Source organism: Haematobia irritans, chromosome 3, assembly GCF_050003625.1.
Source record: "Haematobia irritans isolate KBUSLIRL chromosome 3, ASM5000362v1, whole genome shotgun sequence".
Classification (NCBI taxonomy): domain Eukaryota; kingdom Metazoa; phylum Arthropoda; class Insecta; order Diptera; family Muscidae; genus Haematobia; species Haematobia irritans.
Window position 1 is genome coordinate 228,999,434 of NC_134399.1, and position 16,394 is coordinate 229,015,827.

Below are 16,394 nucleotides of genomic sequence, written 5' to 3' on the forward strand. Positions count from 1 at the left end.
TATATTAATTTTTTTGATATTAATTCATTCATTAATTTTTCACTCATTTAATTTATTACTTTAATGTATATTTTAATTTTTTTTCTTAAATTTATTTATACACTTTATTTGTCATTTTTTTCTTTTTTACTCAAACAAACAATTGTTGTAGTTAAGTTCATTTCTGTTTTTTTATGTTCAATTTATTTTATTTTAATTTAATAATTTTAAATTAATAATATAAGGATGTTATTGTTGGACACTAAATGCCTGTACTGTAATTATAAGAATTAATTCTTGTTGTGCAGGTTATTGAAATACACAATAAAATATAAAAAAAAAATATTGTGTTGTTTTCGGTTAAAATGGATGATGAGAAATTAATATTTTTCGTGAAATTCATTTAAAATGTAAAAAACAATCTTTTTTCTGCCAGTTTTTGATAGTTTGTTGGTACGTTTTTTTTTTTCAAGTTACCTAATCGCCAAAAAAAAAACATACGTTGCCGTTATGTTACGGTTACGCCACATTTTTAGATGCATAACCAGGCCTTAAGTTGTTCCAGGACGTGTCCTTTGGGATGAGTCCAAGTTGTGTCCTAAAGTGTAAATTTTCCCAGCCAATGACAAACCCATGTTAAAGTGACCAGTCCATTCCATACGCTTAGACCACAACTGTGTCCATACACACCAGGGACTACCCCTGTACCGGTCCTGCGGTTGATCCATTTCCCGTAGGGTACTAACTTAAACGCTTTCCTATCGGTGGATACTTTTCAAGCCTATATTTTTATTTGTTTAAAAGTAGTAGAATTTCTGGAGACGGACATTCTTAGCAATTCAGAATTCTATGTTGTTCTAGATTGAAATTTAGAAAACAAGCAGAAGGACAACAGTGGAGGCATGGAACTTTCCAGGATTTCTCGGACAATCTTCCTGGGAGAAATGGATAAAAATAACAATATTCAGTTCGGCCTCCTATAAGACGCATTTCTCTAATATAGATTTTTTTATTTGACTAAAAGTCGATAAACTTTTTATTGAAAGCGGTTTGTCCTTAGAGATGGGCGATTTGACTTTAAGGTGGGTATCTTTACTTGATAGAAAATTTTGTTGGTCTAAGGTTAACTTGACTTTATTTTGAAAACTGAAATGAAATCATTTGCATTTTTGCATCTTGACTACAAGACTAAAAAGCGTTCAAAAATAGGAAAAGTCTTTCAAAACTTTATTTTTAAGACGCCTTTTACTTGAAAAATGACATATTTTATACTTGAAGGTGTATTTGAATTGAGGGACTTTGATATTTCATGATGACATAAAAATAATAGATTGATATGCTTGTCTTAGTATCAAGTGCGCAAAGCTTGAATTTAATAGTCTCAAACGTGTAATTTCTCGCGTCCTTGGCTCAGAATCAATACCAAGCAAATACAGGTAATAACAAAATCTTAAAAACTATGTAATTTCTTGTTTTACTTTATTTTTCGAATTTAGATCTGAAACCAATTTCAATTTAATAGTTCCAAAAACAAATTCGTAAGAAACTGCTAGAACATTTCTACCTACCGTCATTTTATGTAAACGGTTTTCACTTTATTAAACTAAACAAAAAAATTATTAGATAGCAACACTTTTAAAAATATAATATCCCGGTGTGTTTAGATATGCCCTTGTAATTTATTTCAAAAGAAATGAAATTGTATTGACATGGGTTTTTAACCAACCACCAAAAACCAAATAAAAATTATACATTCTATTAAATTGTTATTAGTCTTAGTATTTACAGTTAAATAACTTTTATTTACATTTCCTACAATTAGCTTTATTTGAAACTGATATTATGTATATACTCGTACTCTGGCATTAATAAAATTTTAATGTATGTTAAGGACCTTGTGGGAACACACACCTGACATTTGTATAATAAATTTTCCAAATGTTATTCATTATTAATAAAACAATAAATATTTTAGGCCTAATTTTTGGTTCGAGGAAATTAATATTTTTTTTTTATTCTATATAAATTTACCCCTGCAAAACAATATTTCTCAATTTGAACCTTTCACTTTTATAAGCTGTAATTCTATTATGAAAGTCATAATGTAAAATATTGAACATTTACTTAATGTATATAAATGTACATACAGTATTACTTTATAAAAAAAAAGAAAACTAAAAACCCCACCATTTCTCCAATGTCCCCCCGCCCATAACCCCTTTCTATAACCATAGATAGACAGTTGTAATTACAATTGAATGAAATGAGAAAAATTTAAATTAATTAGAAATAAAATTTAAACAAAAAAAAACTAATAGAACAAAGCAAAGAAGAACATATTAATGTATGCAAAGATAAATAGAATAATTTATAAAACGTAAACGTTACTTTTACATAAAGACTGTAAATATGTTAAAAAAAAGAAATTTTGCAAATTACCCCCTAGATCTCCATTATATGGATGGTCCAGTCCAAAGAAAATCCTTTTTAATTCCCTCAACGATCCTTTCCAATTTTCCCCTACCACGAAACAAACGTACAACCTAACCATAAATGTCCATGTACCTCCCCAAACAAACTCCGTACTCGTTCCCCCTACATGAGAAAATTCAATGTTGTATATACAATATGCAAATGTATGCAATGATCCATACCTACGCATGTATGGTATGAGATACTCAAATAACAAAAATAAATAATACTAAATAACAAAACATGAACAACAACAACAACAAATGAATTAAATTAAGTGAACTTTTTAAGTCAACAATAATAAAACAGGTATTACATCCATACAGTTAGTTAAATTAAAAAGCACATAGAAAATAAAAGAAAACAAAAAAATAAAACAATTTTATACAAAACAAAGCGTATTAAATTTAAATAAAAATTAAAAAAAAAATAATTCCACAAAAAAAAAAACTAAAACAAAAATCCAACAAAAGACTCGAATTTCAAGAGTTCTGTTAGGCAATTTAATAGACATTAATTGCAAGAGCAAAAAAACCAAACACAAACAACCATAAAATATAAATGTAGATAAGTTGAAAACTGCAACAAACAACACAACACAAAAACAAAAACCAAACAACAAATTTGAAAATGTCAATTTCTATGAAAACAAATTAAAAAAGAAACAAAAAACACGAGAAACACAAACAACAAGAAGCCACATTGAACACACATGTCATTAATAATGCAAACATGGACTCGGAACAATATTCACATCTTCATAGCAATAAAGCAAAAACAAATACACACATGCATTCCATGAAAACCAAATGGACTCATTTACATCAAATCAAAGGACATCAGGGTGTTGAAGAAGGGGAAAAAAACCGAAAACAAACAAACACTCACAAACACATGCTTACACTTAACGAGACTAAATTAAAGTTGACATTCAAAGAAAGAATTACGCAAAAACACACATCACCAATTGTAATGCACATAAAGTTCTGTTGCAAAATGCATTGATAATTAAAAACAAAATAATTTAATAATGCAACAAATTTTCAACTTTATTGACACATGATCAACAAAAAACCGGACACCCACACACACGCATACGCATACACAATTAACAATAATAGCAACAACCACAACAACCAACTCAACCACAAATTCAATAAGGTTTAACAGCTACAAAAACAATGCAAAATTAATTGTATTGAACACATACACGAACACGCCTATATACATTCACTGCCATACAGCGAATCTCTTGCAGACAGACATACCACGCATCACCCACGATTCATTGAAAATCATTGTTAATATTAATCAGTTAATTGTAATAATAATAATAAAACCAAGAGCAACAATAATAAAGCCAATGGTCAATATTTACAACAACACTAAAACACAACACCTTTCATACAACAGCAATAAAAACAAAAGGGCAAGACAAACAAACAAGCAAAAAATGAACAAGCCACCAACAAAGACTTAAACACCAAAACGACCAAAAACAAACACACGCATACACACCCAACTAACGAAAATAAGAGAACAAACACAGGAGTGGGAGATGACATTCCCATAGATATTTGCTTTCGTTAGAAAATCGTGTGTCTTCCATACCTTTTTAATTTGCTCTCACTTTGTAGAAGGATCGCCAATGCGATAGTGGCACATACGCAATTGCAACTAGTGCCTGATTACTATTTAGTCAGCTTCTTCGACATTTGACGAAGCAGACTTTCATATTCAAAATTTTGAAAACTTGATTTTTAAGCGACTTTTGATTTATGTGTAAGTCTTCTATTGTAATACGTTGCTTTCCGAATAGTAGATGTAAACTGATATAAAAGATCTTCAAATACACAAAATTACCCAGGGAAAAAGAGCTTCCAAAATGTAGTTGAAGAAGATATTCCTTGGAAATTCCTTTTAACGAAAAAGTTCAAAACATGGAAACAAAAACGGTATTATGAAGCAACTTACTCTTAAATAAATATTTTGAATAAGTATGAAGCAGAATTCAAATTGCACTCAAAAAACAATGAACCTGCCAGGAGGGAAAATTTGGGTTAAAATTCCAAAAAAAAAAATTATTAGACATATTTTTTGTGTTTTTGTTTTCTCTTGTTAAAGCAAATTTTGTAGCTTTATGGAAAAAATTTGGATTTTAAAATAGCAAAAATATTTTTAGTACCATACGAATTTCAATATGGGACCATTATTGGTAAAATTTAGAAATTTAAAGAATTTATGAACTATTTTGTGGAAGATATGAATTTAGAAAATTTTTATGCTTCATTTTTGTATAATTATTCCTCTCTTTTAGTGCATTTGACTACGTTCGCAAAACATATTAATTCCATGAACTAATATAAAGTTAAATTGGATTTAGTGACATAAAAGTTTTTTTATTTTATTTTATTTTATTTTGTTATTTTTTTTTTTTTTTGTTTTTGAGAGTAAATACAAATTCATCTATGACGTTTTCTATTTGGGTTTATGTTTATGGATCACGTTCACACATCCTAAAAATTTTTCTTTGATCCAAAGATTTTGTCCTTCCCCTAAGGATTTGGGTATTGATTCCGGAACAAAATGAAAACATTTTTAGGAAGCTATCTAGCTCTAAATCTAGGCTCCATTTAAAATAGTCTTAGCCTATATTTGAAGTTTTTTCGTTAATCCACAATATTTTTCTTTACTCTAAGGAAAGTTTTCCTTACTTAAAATACATAGAACTTTAACGAAGACCAGCAAATTTCAAAGATGAGTGTTCCAAATTTAATGAAAAAAATTATAAAGTTTAAAGAAATGTTTCCTTATTATTGTCAACAATTTACACTGAAAAAACAGTGAACCCACCAGGAAGAAAACTTTCGGTTAATTTTAGAAAATTTTGAATATTTGTAGACAATTTTAACTAAACAGTATTACAAACGTAGGCATCACACCGATGTTATAAAAATAAGTACATATTTTTCCATAAATTCAAGAAAATTTATTAGACATAACTAAGTTTTTTCACTTTTTAAAGAAAATTATGTAGTTTGAAGGAAAAACTTGGAGTTCAAAATTGCAAGAATGTCTTTAGTGACATACGAAGTTCATGATGGACGCATTTTTGGTAAAATTTACAAATTTAAAGAAATTCTGAACTATTTTGTGGAAGACACGAATTTAGTTAATCTTTATGCTTCATTTGAGTATATTTTTTTCCTCGATTTTAGTTAATTTAACTAACGTACTCAAAAAATTATTAGAGTAAAGGAAACTTTCTCCAAACATAATAATTCCATGAACTAAAATAAAGTTAAATTGGCTTTAGTGAAATAGAGAGTTCACTTTTTTTTGAGTGCACAGATGTTTTTTTTTTTTTTTGAGAGTAAATACAAATTCATCTATGATGTTTTCTATTTGGATTTAAAATTTATGGATCACGTTCACACACTCCCCTAAGGATTTGGGTATTGATTCCGGACCACAATGAAAACATTTTTAGGAAGCTATCTAGCTCTAAATCTAGGCTCCATTAAAATAAGTCTTAGCCTATATTTGAAGCTTTTTTCGTTAATCCACAATTTTCTTATTCATTTAAAATAAATGTCTTTATATCAAAAATGTCTTTCTTTACTCTAAGGAAAGTTTTCCTTACTTAAAATACATAGAACTTTAACGGAGACCAGCAAATTTCAAAGATGCGTGTTGTTCTAAATTTAATGAAAAAATTTATAAAGTTTAAAGAAATGTTTCCTTATTATTATCAACAATTTAGGTTGCTTAATATTTCATATTAGATCAATATTTTTCAGTGTAATAACAAATTGAAGAGTTGATTTGTTGGCTTAAGTGTATAAAATTGTATGCGTAAATTAAGGAAATGCTTACTACACTCAAAAAAAAGTGAACTCACTATTTCACTAAAGCCAATTTAACTATATTTTAGTTCATGAAATTATTATATTTGGAGAAAGTTTCATTTACTCTAATAATTTTTTGCGTACGTTAGTTAAATGAACCAAAAGACGGGAAAAAATTATACACAAATGAAGTAAAAAGTTTTACTAAATTCGTACTTCTCACAAAATAGTTCATTATTTCTTTAAATTTGTAAATTTTACTACAACAGCGTCCATCATGAACTTCATATGTCACTAAAGACATTCTTGCAATTTTGAACTCCAATTTTTTTCTTCAAACTACAAAATTTTCTTTAAAAATTAAAAAAGAATATTTATGTCTAATAAATTTTCTTGAATTGGTCGAAAAATATTTACTTATTTTTGTGATATCGGCGTGATGCCAGCGCTTGTAATACTGTTTAGTTAAAAATTTCTAAAACTATTCAAAATTTTCTAAAATTAATCAAAAGTTTTCTTCCTGGTGGGTTCACTGTTTTTTCAGTGTAATCTGGCCATAGCAGAGTGACGAGTATTACAGAGAAATTTTACAAGTCTCATAATATCACCATTTTTACATGGAGTTTAAATCATTTCTAAAAACTTGTGCACTCAAGAAACCTCTTTTCTTGGTTTCTTGGATGTTTGACCTTGGTATTGAGCCAAAGATGTGGTCTTTTTAATAAAGTTATGTTTTACTAAGCTAACTAGATTTCAATCTAGGCTTTTTAAATTAAAATCATTTTTTTTTTTTAATTTTTGTGCAATATGCTAATTAAGCTATTCAGATACAAAGAAATGTCAGATGAGAAATCCATTTTATAACAGATACTTAAAAGTAAAAACAATTCTTAATTTAAAGAAAAAAAAAAAAACAATTCTTAATTAAAAAAAAAAAATCCAAAAATAAGTCTAAGCATATATTTGAAGCTTTTTTGTTTGTAACCCACGACGACAAATAAAAAACTTGATAGCATCAATTCAATTTTAATTTTTTTTTTTGTGTAAGGAAGAAATCCTCTAGGTCCTTTAGAGGGTTTCACCTTAAAGTGTTTTTTTTATTTTATATTTATTTAATTTTGTATTTTATTTCCTAGACAGGGATAAGGCGACAAGGCTCGGTATCCGTCTTAGTAATCGCTTGCTACAGTAGTTAAACTTCCTGAGTCTTAGCGATATTATACATTTTAATAATGTTTTGTTTTTTTAGTTTCCTTCTGAAATGAAACGCTTTCGTTTTGAATGCGTCTTTATTCTGTTATTTCTCGATCAGAATGAATTTACATTTTTGTTTACATCTTACCACTAAGCTTTTCTCCAAATTATTTATGTTATCTAGAGTATTTCAATGTAGGGATCACTCAATGCTTCTTGCATACACCCTCAAAAAAAATCGCTTCTTTAACATATGTTCCAAACATATTTTGCAGGAAGCACATATATTATTGGATACTGCCGAAAAATTAATATGTTTGTTTTATGTGAACATATTATATGTTTGGAAGCATTTTGAGCCCAAAAATATTATATGCTTGGAAGAATTTTTCGCAAAGACGATTGTGCTCATTCCCTAACATACTCGTAATTTTCACTTCCACGAAATATTTTAGTTCTTGGCACCTTTTTCTGTAATACAAATAATGTTGAAGAAATTATTCACTTTTATAAATTTTTTAAATTTTCGCCTGCACGGAGAATCGAACCGAGGACCATACATTTTGTAAGCCAACACACTATCCACTGGGCTACGTAGCTGTTATAGTCACCAGTAGATAATTATCGTTATAAGTTACATTTATATAGCATAGTTTGCAGCGCCCACGAGTCCATGCAAACATAACATTATTTAACAGAAACATACATTTGTTTGCCACGTGGAGCAGTGGTTACCATGTCTGCCTTGCATGCAAAGGGTCGTGGGTTCAATCCCTGCTCCGACCGAAAACCTTTTGTTTTATTTTAATTTACACATTTATATTTATACTATATTAAATTTTTATAATGAAACTTCGAAATGTGGATTATTAGAGATTTATAGTCAGTAACAGTGCTTGATATAAACGAAATTGACTGATTTTTGGATAAAATTTAATTTTTTTATTGCAAAAATTACAATTTTGTAATAAAAAAACAGTTTTTGGTATACAAGTTTAAAATTTTGGAAGGAATTCTCTAACAAAAGAAGAACGTGAAGTCGAGTATAAACATACATAAATAATTTTATAATATAACCATAAATTTTTGTGTGAACAGTTTTTTACTAGCATTTAACACCATCGCTCGAAAATGCCTTTTATTTTTCTTTAATAATTCATTTTAAAGAAAATAAACTTTTTAAATTGTTTTAGCTGCAAAACTCGAACTTAATGCCCGCTTTTATATTTGAAGGTGTCCGTCAACTCCTCGTGCACTACTTAGTAATAAAGAGGAACTAAACTTTGTTTCATACATTTTACTGTGTATTTTTTCTCTATTTCCTCCTTATTTCATTTTACTGTCTCAAGTCTTTCGTTATTTTTATGAAGACCCCTGATTTCTTTTAACGAACCAAGAAAAAAATTGTGCCCATAATGCCAAAATGATAAACAAAACACATGTCCACACATACATAAAATGCTGCTCTCATGTATGTTTAGTCGAAATTTGTAAATTTATATATGTTTGCATTCACACATATGATTTTTATGAAACATTCATGCGCCAAACATAATATATTCTAACATATTAGCATAGATGTCCCAAACATTTAGTGTTAATTTAGGAACATTACATGTTTGCTCTTAAATATATTGTGTTTCAAAATTGTGTCCGAAACACATTTTGTTTATATCGGAACATATGAAAAACATATTTTTCTAACAGTGTAGTGATTGGTCAAATGAGTTGAGTATTTGAGATTGATACAAAAAAATTACAATTGAGAATAAGAAAAACAGTTATAATTTGTATAAGTGATTACCAAAAGCGATCTAACATTACTAATGAGAGCAAGAGTTAATGCTTTTGTTGTTGTAACTTATCACTAGCATAGCAATGACTACTTAACGCTGTTATGAGTTTTGTTTATTAACATGAGTGATTTCTGTTATTGAAATTTAGCATTAGAAATAAATTAACATAAATTGGTAGATGCAAAATGAACAAATACGAAAAAGTAATATATATAAATGAAATGATATGTATGATGTTGTATTGGCCTGTTACATTTGAAAATTATCAAACACACAACTGTTTGATAATTTTCGAAAACGTTTTAGACATTTACAAGCCAAATCAGTTTCATGTTATTGCACTGGTAGTGACAACTAGCTATTCAGTTTAGCAATGACTGATGAATGATCTTTGCCTCAGCCGCAACAGCAATATTAACAATTGCCACTGTCAGTAAAAAAAAAATTCAAAAGTCTCAGTGAAATACATATAAAATTTAAAAAAAAAAAAAAAAAATATTTTATGAATAACCTACACATTACACTTTCAAAATCCACTTTAACTAGATTTCAACTGTCATTTACCTTATAAAAAAAGGCTTTCAAATCCACTTTTAGTAGATTTCGAGCCTAATGTGAATGAGCTATTACAATATTTCTAATTAATAATAATTTTTAAAATAGTTCAACTTTAAATGCCACATAACAACCGTTTGTTATGTTATGCTTTTTTATCCGAAACAAATTTATTTTTTCACATTTTCTGTCCACTTATTTGCAAGCAATAGGTAGTTTCTTTTTTTCTGCAATGTTCGAAAAGCACAAATTGTCGAATTTAAACCATGATTACAAAACCTGTTTTGCTTTTTTATTTATTTAAACGACTGTACAAATATATTGACAATTTTTAATTTAATAGAAAGCTCGCCAATGAAGCAGAACCACTCCTAAGGGCTATAATCGACAAAAACGACAATATATTCACAAATTCACACAAACACACACAAAGACACCCATACAAACAAATGAAAAGTAAATACCGACATTTATGTAACAAAAACTAAACAAAAATGACACTTGGGTGTTAATACATATCTTAAATCAACATACAGTTAGTTAGTTCAATTAATTTTGTAATTGTGAACTTTTTTTCCCCTGAAATGCAACAAATTTAATGAATTTATCTCACATAGAATCCATTACACTGAACACACACACACACACACACACACATAAAATACACATACAAACCTACACAAATGTAAATATGTTTAAATGAAATTCACTAAATGTATTTTGTAAAAAACAAAAATGAGAAACACACATACAGACCCAAACACCCTAACACACTTAAACAGACGTACACCACAATTCCGAACGGGCAATCAAATCTCTATATAAAAATGTTCTTTTTTCCAACAATAAAATCTGAAAATAGAAAAAGAGGTTTTAACAAACCAATCATGAACCCAAATTGTGAATTGTACAAAACAAAAAAAAAAACAAAAAACAAGATAGGAGCAATGGGCAATATGAACTGTTCCAAAATAAATAAAACAAAAACAAAAATTAATACACTAAGCATATAAACTAATAGATGTATAAAATGTTTTAAACATAGACACACACACACAGACACACGAAAAAAACACACTCAAATAACGAACAATAATCCCTACTAAATAGTTATGTGACACTCGTAATCGAATAACTACAACAGCAACCAAAACAACAGGAAGAAGAAGAAGAAGATAATATGCATTTTGCATTACCATAAAACCAATTAAAATAAATGATTTCCAATCGTAAGGACAGACAGACGGACCATATAGAGACATACATAAATGCCTAGCAATAACCACAGTTCATATAGCCGCAAAGATTTTGTGCTCAAATGACTTTAAGATTCTAAAGAAGAAAACCGAAGGACTTTGATTTCCCAAAATGTTAGGCAACCGGAAATGAAGATAGCCCAGATGTAGGAAGCAAGGAAGGAAGTGGGAAAGAAAAATGCAGGTATAATAGAAGGAGATTTATAGAAAAAGTAAACATACCAAACCCAAATTCTAAAATTACTTTATAAGCTGTACTTTGTATAGGAAATGGTATACTAATACAAAAAAACAAAACAAAAAAATAACAAAAACCAATACAAAAACAAAACCAAGAACGGAAAAAGGAAATAGAGGTAAGCTAAATATGTAAATATTAATTTTAAAAAGAACACACATACACAGACACAAACATTCAGACATACACCAGCACACTCATAAACACACAAAAAATCCACACTTAGTCCATTAATGAGAAAATGAGAGTGTAAACAATAAAAACCACATTTACTAACACCATTAGAAAATCAAGAAGAATAAGAAGAAGCAGAAGAAAGCAAACTCATGAATCCTATCAGCCCACAAAATACACTAACACTCGATCGAACACACTCAATCACACCTATCTCTCTCACGATATAAACATTTAAATATAATTAATTTAAAATAATAATAATAATAAAAAGAACTGCATACTGTTGTGACTTTTATGATTAATTATAAAAAAATAATAATGATAATGAATACATATAAAAAAAATATAAATTAATTACTAAAAAAAAAAAACAAAAACTACAACAAAACCAAACATGAAAACAAAAAGACAAACCCATAATTATATAATTAACAATAATAGTAAAACAAACAAAAAATAAACCAATAAAACAGCAACAAATACAAACAAAACAACATTGAAAAACGATATTAAGACAAAACAAAAACAAATTAAAATAATGAAATGAATGTGTTTGCAAAAAGTTCTTAAACTAAAAACCAAAAGAAAAAACCAACACACACACACAGACACACTTTAGTATTTAGACGAAAAAACCGTAATGAATTAAATGGAAATTCATTGATTTAATTTTAGTTAAATTAATTATTGAAATAAATAAATTAAATTAAAACAAAAAATAAAACAACAACAAAAATTATTATTGTAAGAAACAAAAACAGAAGCTAATTGGTTAAAAAAATAATAAAAATAAAAAAAGAACAAACTCACACACACAATTGATACGAAAACTAAACTAAATTTTGAATGAACACTGAAAAATAACATTTTTTTGAAAAGACAAAAAAACGAAAAAAATACACATGGAAAAAAATGAAAATTTTAAATGCCTGTTGTTTTATTTAATTCCATCAATGCTTGTGAGAAAATCTTCATTGTAACCTATAGGTATCATTCTCTGCCACTAGTACCCATAGTACCCGTCCATTATCTTCATTTTTTTGAATGGAATAGTAGCTTAGTAATTTCATATATTGCTTGCCACCACACCCCCAAGTAAGAAGAAGAAATCAATTTATATATATATATATAGTTTATAGCAATAAAATAAAATCAAGTCATAAACTAATTTTGTCGTTCTAGAAGTACCTTCTCCAAGTCTTTTAAAAATCGAAATTGTGGAAAATATTCAAATAATATAGGTTTTTGTGTAACAGGAACAATAGAAAATCTACAATGAAGAAATAAAAATTGCAATCGGCCTTTCTTAAAATTTAATTATGTTCATGAAGTACACGGAACTAAATTTTAGACAAGAGGAGTTTTTTTCCTTTAAGATCATAGATGCGGATCAATTTATGTAACGGTGTAGTGATAATAAATTCATTACTTTTACATGAAGTTTAGGTTAGGTGGCAGCTCGATGTATCAGGCTCACTTAGACTAATCAGTCCATTGTGATACCACATTGGTGAACTTCTGTCTTTTACATGAAATTGAGGCTCGAATTATGAGTACTACAGCTAAAATAGTCTCATTTAGTTCAAGTATGTATACTAGAGGCTACAAAATTTTTTGATGATATCGTTGTGCTTCTCTCATAAAGGGTGGTTAAAATGTCAAGAGCCGATGTTGATTTTGAATATTTAGGAAATTATTGTAATTTTATTTTATTATGATATATTGGTATTATTCAATTATGTATGAAACAAAATATCGGCCAAATGGGCGCCGCGACCACCTTCATCCGATGGTCCAAATTTTCAATGACGCTGATGCATAATGGAGGTTCTATGCCGTTAATTTGCCGAATTAAAGAATGAAAATTTGGTCAATATAAACTTGACGTATTTCTTTCCATTTTGCATTTAAAAAACCTGAACACCCCTCATTTTGAAGGGGTGTGTGTAGAATGTTGCTCCTATTTTGATTTTGGAGTTCACTCTTCAGTAGTCAAAATGCCGTCCAAGCAAGAAGAGCAGCGTATCAAAATTTTGCTGTCGCATCGCGAAAATCCGAGCTACTCGCACGCAAAGCTGGCAAAATCGCTAAAAGTTGCCAAATCAACCGTTACAAATGTAATTAAAGTGTTTGGGGAACGTTTGTCGACAGCCAGGAAGTCTGGATCGGGGGGAAATCGAAAACCGGTAGTTTCAAGCGAAACCCTAACCTCTCTCTCCGAGATGCCGCAAATAACTGGGTGTATCGTCTACAACCGTGCATCGAGCCAAAAAACGAGCCGGACTATCGACTTACAAGAAGGTAGTGACTCCAAATCGCGATGATAAACAAAATACGACGGCCAAAGCGCGATCCCGGAGGCTGTACACGACGATGCTGACGAAGCTTGACTGCGTGGTAATGGACGACGAAACCTACGTCAAAGCCAACTACAATCAGCTTCCGGGACAGGAGTTTTATACGGCAAAAGGAAGGGGAAAGGTAGCAGATATTTTCAAGCACATAAAATTGTCAAAGTTCGCAAAGAAATATCTGGTTTGGCAAGCCATCTGTACCTGTGGCTTGAAAAGCAGCATTTTCATAGCTTCCGGGACTGTCAACCAAGAAATTTACGTGAAAGAGTGTTTGAATAAACGTCTGCTGCCTTTCCTGAAGAAACACGGTTGTTCCGTACTGTTTTGGTCGGATTTGGCATCTTGCCATTACAACGGATGAAACATGGCTCCATCACTACACTCCTGAGTCCAATCGACAGTCGGCTGAGTCCACAGCGACCGGTGAACCGTCTCCGAAGCGTGGAAAGACTCAAAAGTACGCTGGCAAAGTAATTTCCATCGATTATCTTGAGAAGGGAAAAACCATCAACAGTGACTATTATATGGCGTTATTGGAGCGTTTGAAGGTCGAAATCGCGGCAAAACGACCCCATATGAAGAAGAAAAAAAGTGTTGTTCCACCAAGACAACGCACCGTGCCACAAGTCATTGAGAACGATGGCATGAATTGTGCTTCGAATTGCTTCCCCACCCACCGTATTCTCCAGATCTGGCCCCAGCGACTTTTTCTTGTTCTCAGACCTCAAAAGGATACTCGCAGGGAAAACATTTGGCTGCAGTGATCGCCGAATCTGAGGCCTATTTTGAGGCAAAGCCGAAGGAGTACTACCAAAATGGTATCAAAAAAGTGGAAGGTCGTTATAATCGTTGTATCGCTCTTGAAGGGAACTATGTTGAATAATAAAAACTCATTTTGACAAAAAAAAGGTGTTTTTCTTTGTTAGACCGGGGACTTATTAGCCAACCTGTTATGTTCTAACATATTAACATATATGTCCCCAACATGTTATGATAGCAATATACTAAAAATGGGAGTTCCCAACATACAATTTTTACACCCAAACATATGAAAAACAGTCTTTTTCGTCCGTGTAGATGGACCAGAAAGAGCATTGTGATCATATCCCGACGGGTATCATATCATATCCCGACGGGTATCATATTCCGTTTGTAACACATCGAAATATCGATTACTGATCAGGGGAAACTCTGAGGCGATATAACAATCTCCTTCAGTCTGCCTTTTGTAATCACACTACATCCTTCAATAATAGCACTATCGTCCAGATAGTAAAGTTCGAAGATGCGGTAAATGGATTGATATATTACCTATATAAACCAACCGAAACCGAATCGGAATTGGGGTTTGAGGCTTCTAGAACCAATAGTTTTTATGTGATTTGCTTGAAATTAGATATCTAAAGGTGTAAATTTCCAAATTCTACTTCTTTTACTCAATTGAATAAAGGTGTTGGGATTTTTTGATTTCATATTACTAATACGGTGAAACGCGGAAAAATTCGTATACTTTAAACAAATTTTAGAATAGATCATCAATATAGATAATCAACCCCTGGGTATAAAAGAACCATACGTAAAATGTTTTTAGTAACCAAAATTTTACAATTTTTTTCAATGTTTATAATACAATATATAAAGAATTAATTTTAACATAAATTTAAATAGATAGTGAAGAGAGCAATAGTTTTTATATTTAGTGAATATATTTAATATACATTGAATACTACATACTAATCTTTGAAAGTTAATATTTTATTTTGCAATTAAATGAAAAAAACAAAAAAATAAAAGAAATAAAAATAAAAGTAGTTTCCCGCTTGGTTATGCTGCCTCTCATATCCAGTAAGAGTTTGAGTTAAGTCCACTGAAGTGTGTTTGAATTAGGATTTAAATAAAATCTTATGCTCTTTTCTTGCTGCAGCATTGAATTCAAGGAGAACTTAATAGTTCTGACTCACTGCCGCCTGCACGACAGCAGAATCTCTTGAGCATTGGCCTGTCTGTGAATCGCAATGCATTCCATGTAATTTAGTCCCGCCTCAAAACATTCATGCGCATGCGTCCATTGGTAAGCTTTCGATGTGAAAATGAATCATACGATCATCATTTGCTGAATGTCGAGTAAATATATGAGCATCTTTCTCACAACACAGCTTCTAACATTCATCTCTCAACAGCATTTAATGTCTCTCTTTGTTCTCCATTTTACTTTCCATCTCTCTCTTTTTTATCTCTTTACAGGTTAGCTCACATGTAGGTTAAGGCCGTCGTCGTTTAACCAAATTGTGACCTCAGAGTCGAAGGTGATACTCTCTAGACCTTCCATATTAAGTGCCATCCCTGCTAAACTTCCCTCAAACCCCCTCAGATAAACTTAAATATATACTCGTATCATTCATACTCATTGATTGCCAAACTTTTGTGAATATTTGGAAATGCTTTCTGGATTTCAGTACCGTTCTAACGTCAGACACAGTTTTATGTTTTCTGTTTTTTTTTTTAAGTTCTGCCGCCACTTTTTG

General features: G+C 30.3%; 1 protein-coding gene across 5 annotated transcripts in view; it reads left to right on the top strand.

The window, feature by feature from the left end:
• The window catches only part of mmd (disintegrin and metalloproteinase domain-containing protein mind-meld), a 575,647-nt gene that overhangs the window by 558,536 nt on the left and 717 nt on the right, over positions 1-16,394 (top strand). For 2 of the 5 annotated variants that reach the window (XM_075298297.1, XM_075298299.1), the window contains exon 24: positions 16,114-16,175. The exons of 2 other annotated variants lie outside the window; for them this stretch is intronic. In XM_075298297.1, the coding sequence (XP_075154412.1) occupies positions 16,114-16,129 (16 nt within the window). In that variant the 3' untranslated portion in view covers positions 16,130-16,175. One more of the 5 variants, XM_075298295.1, reaches the window with a different exon arrangement.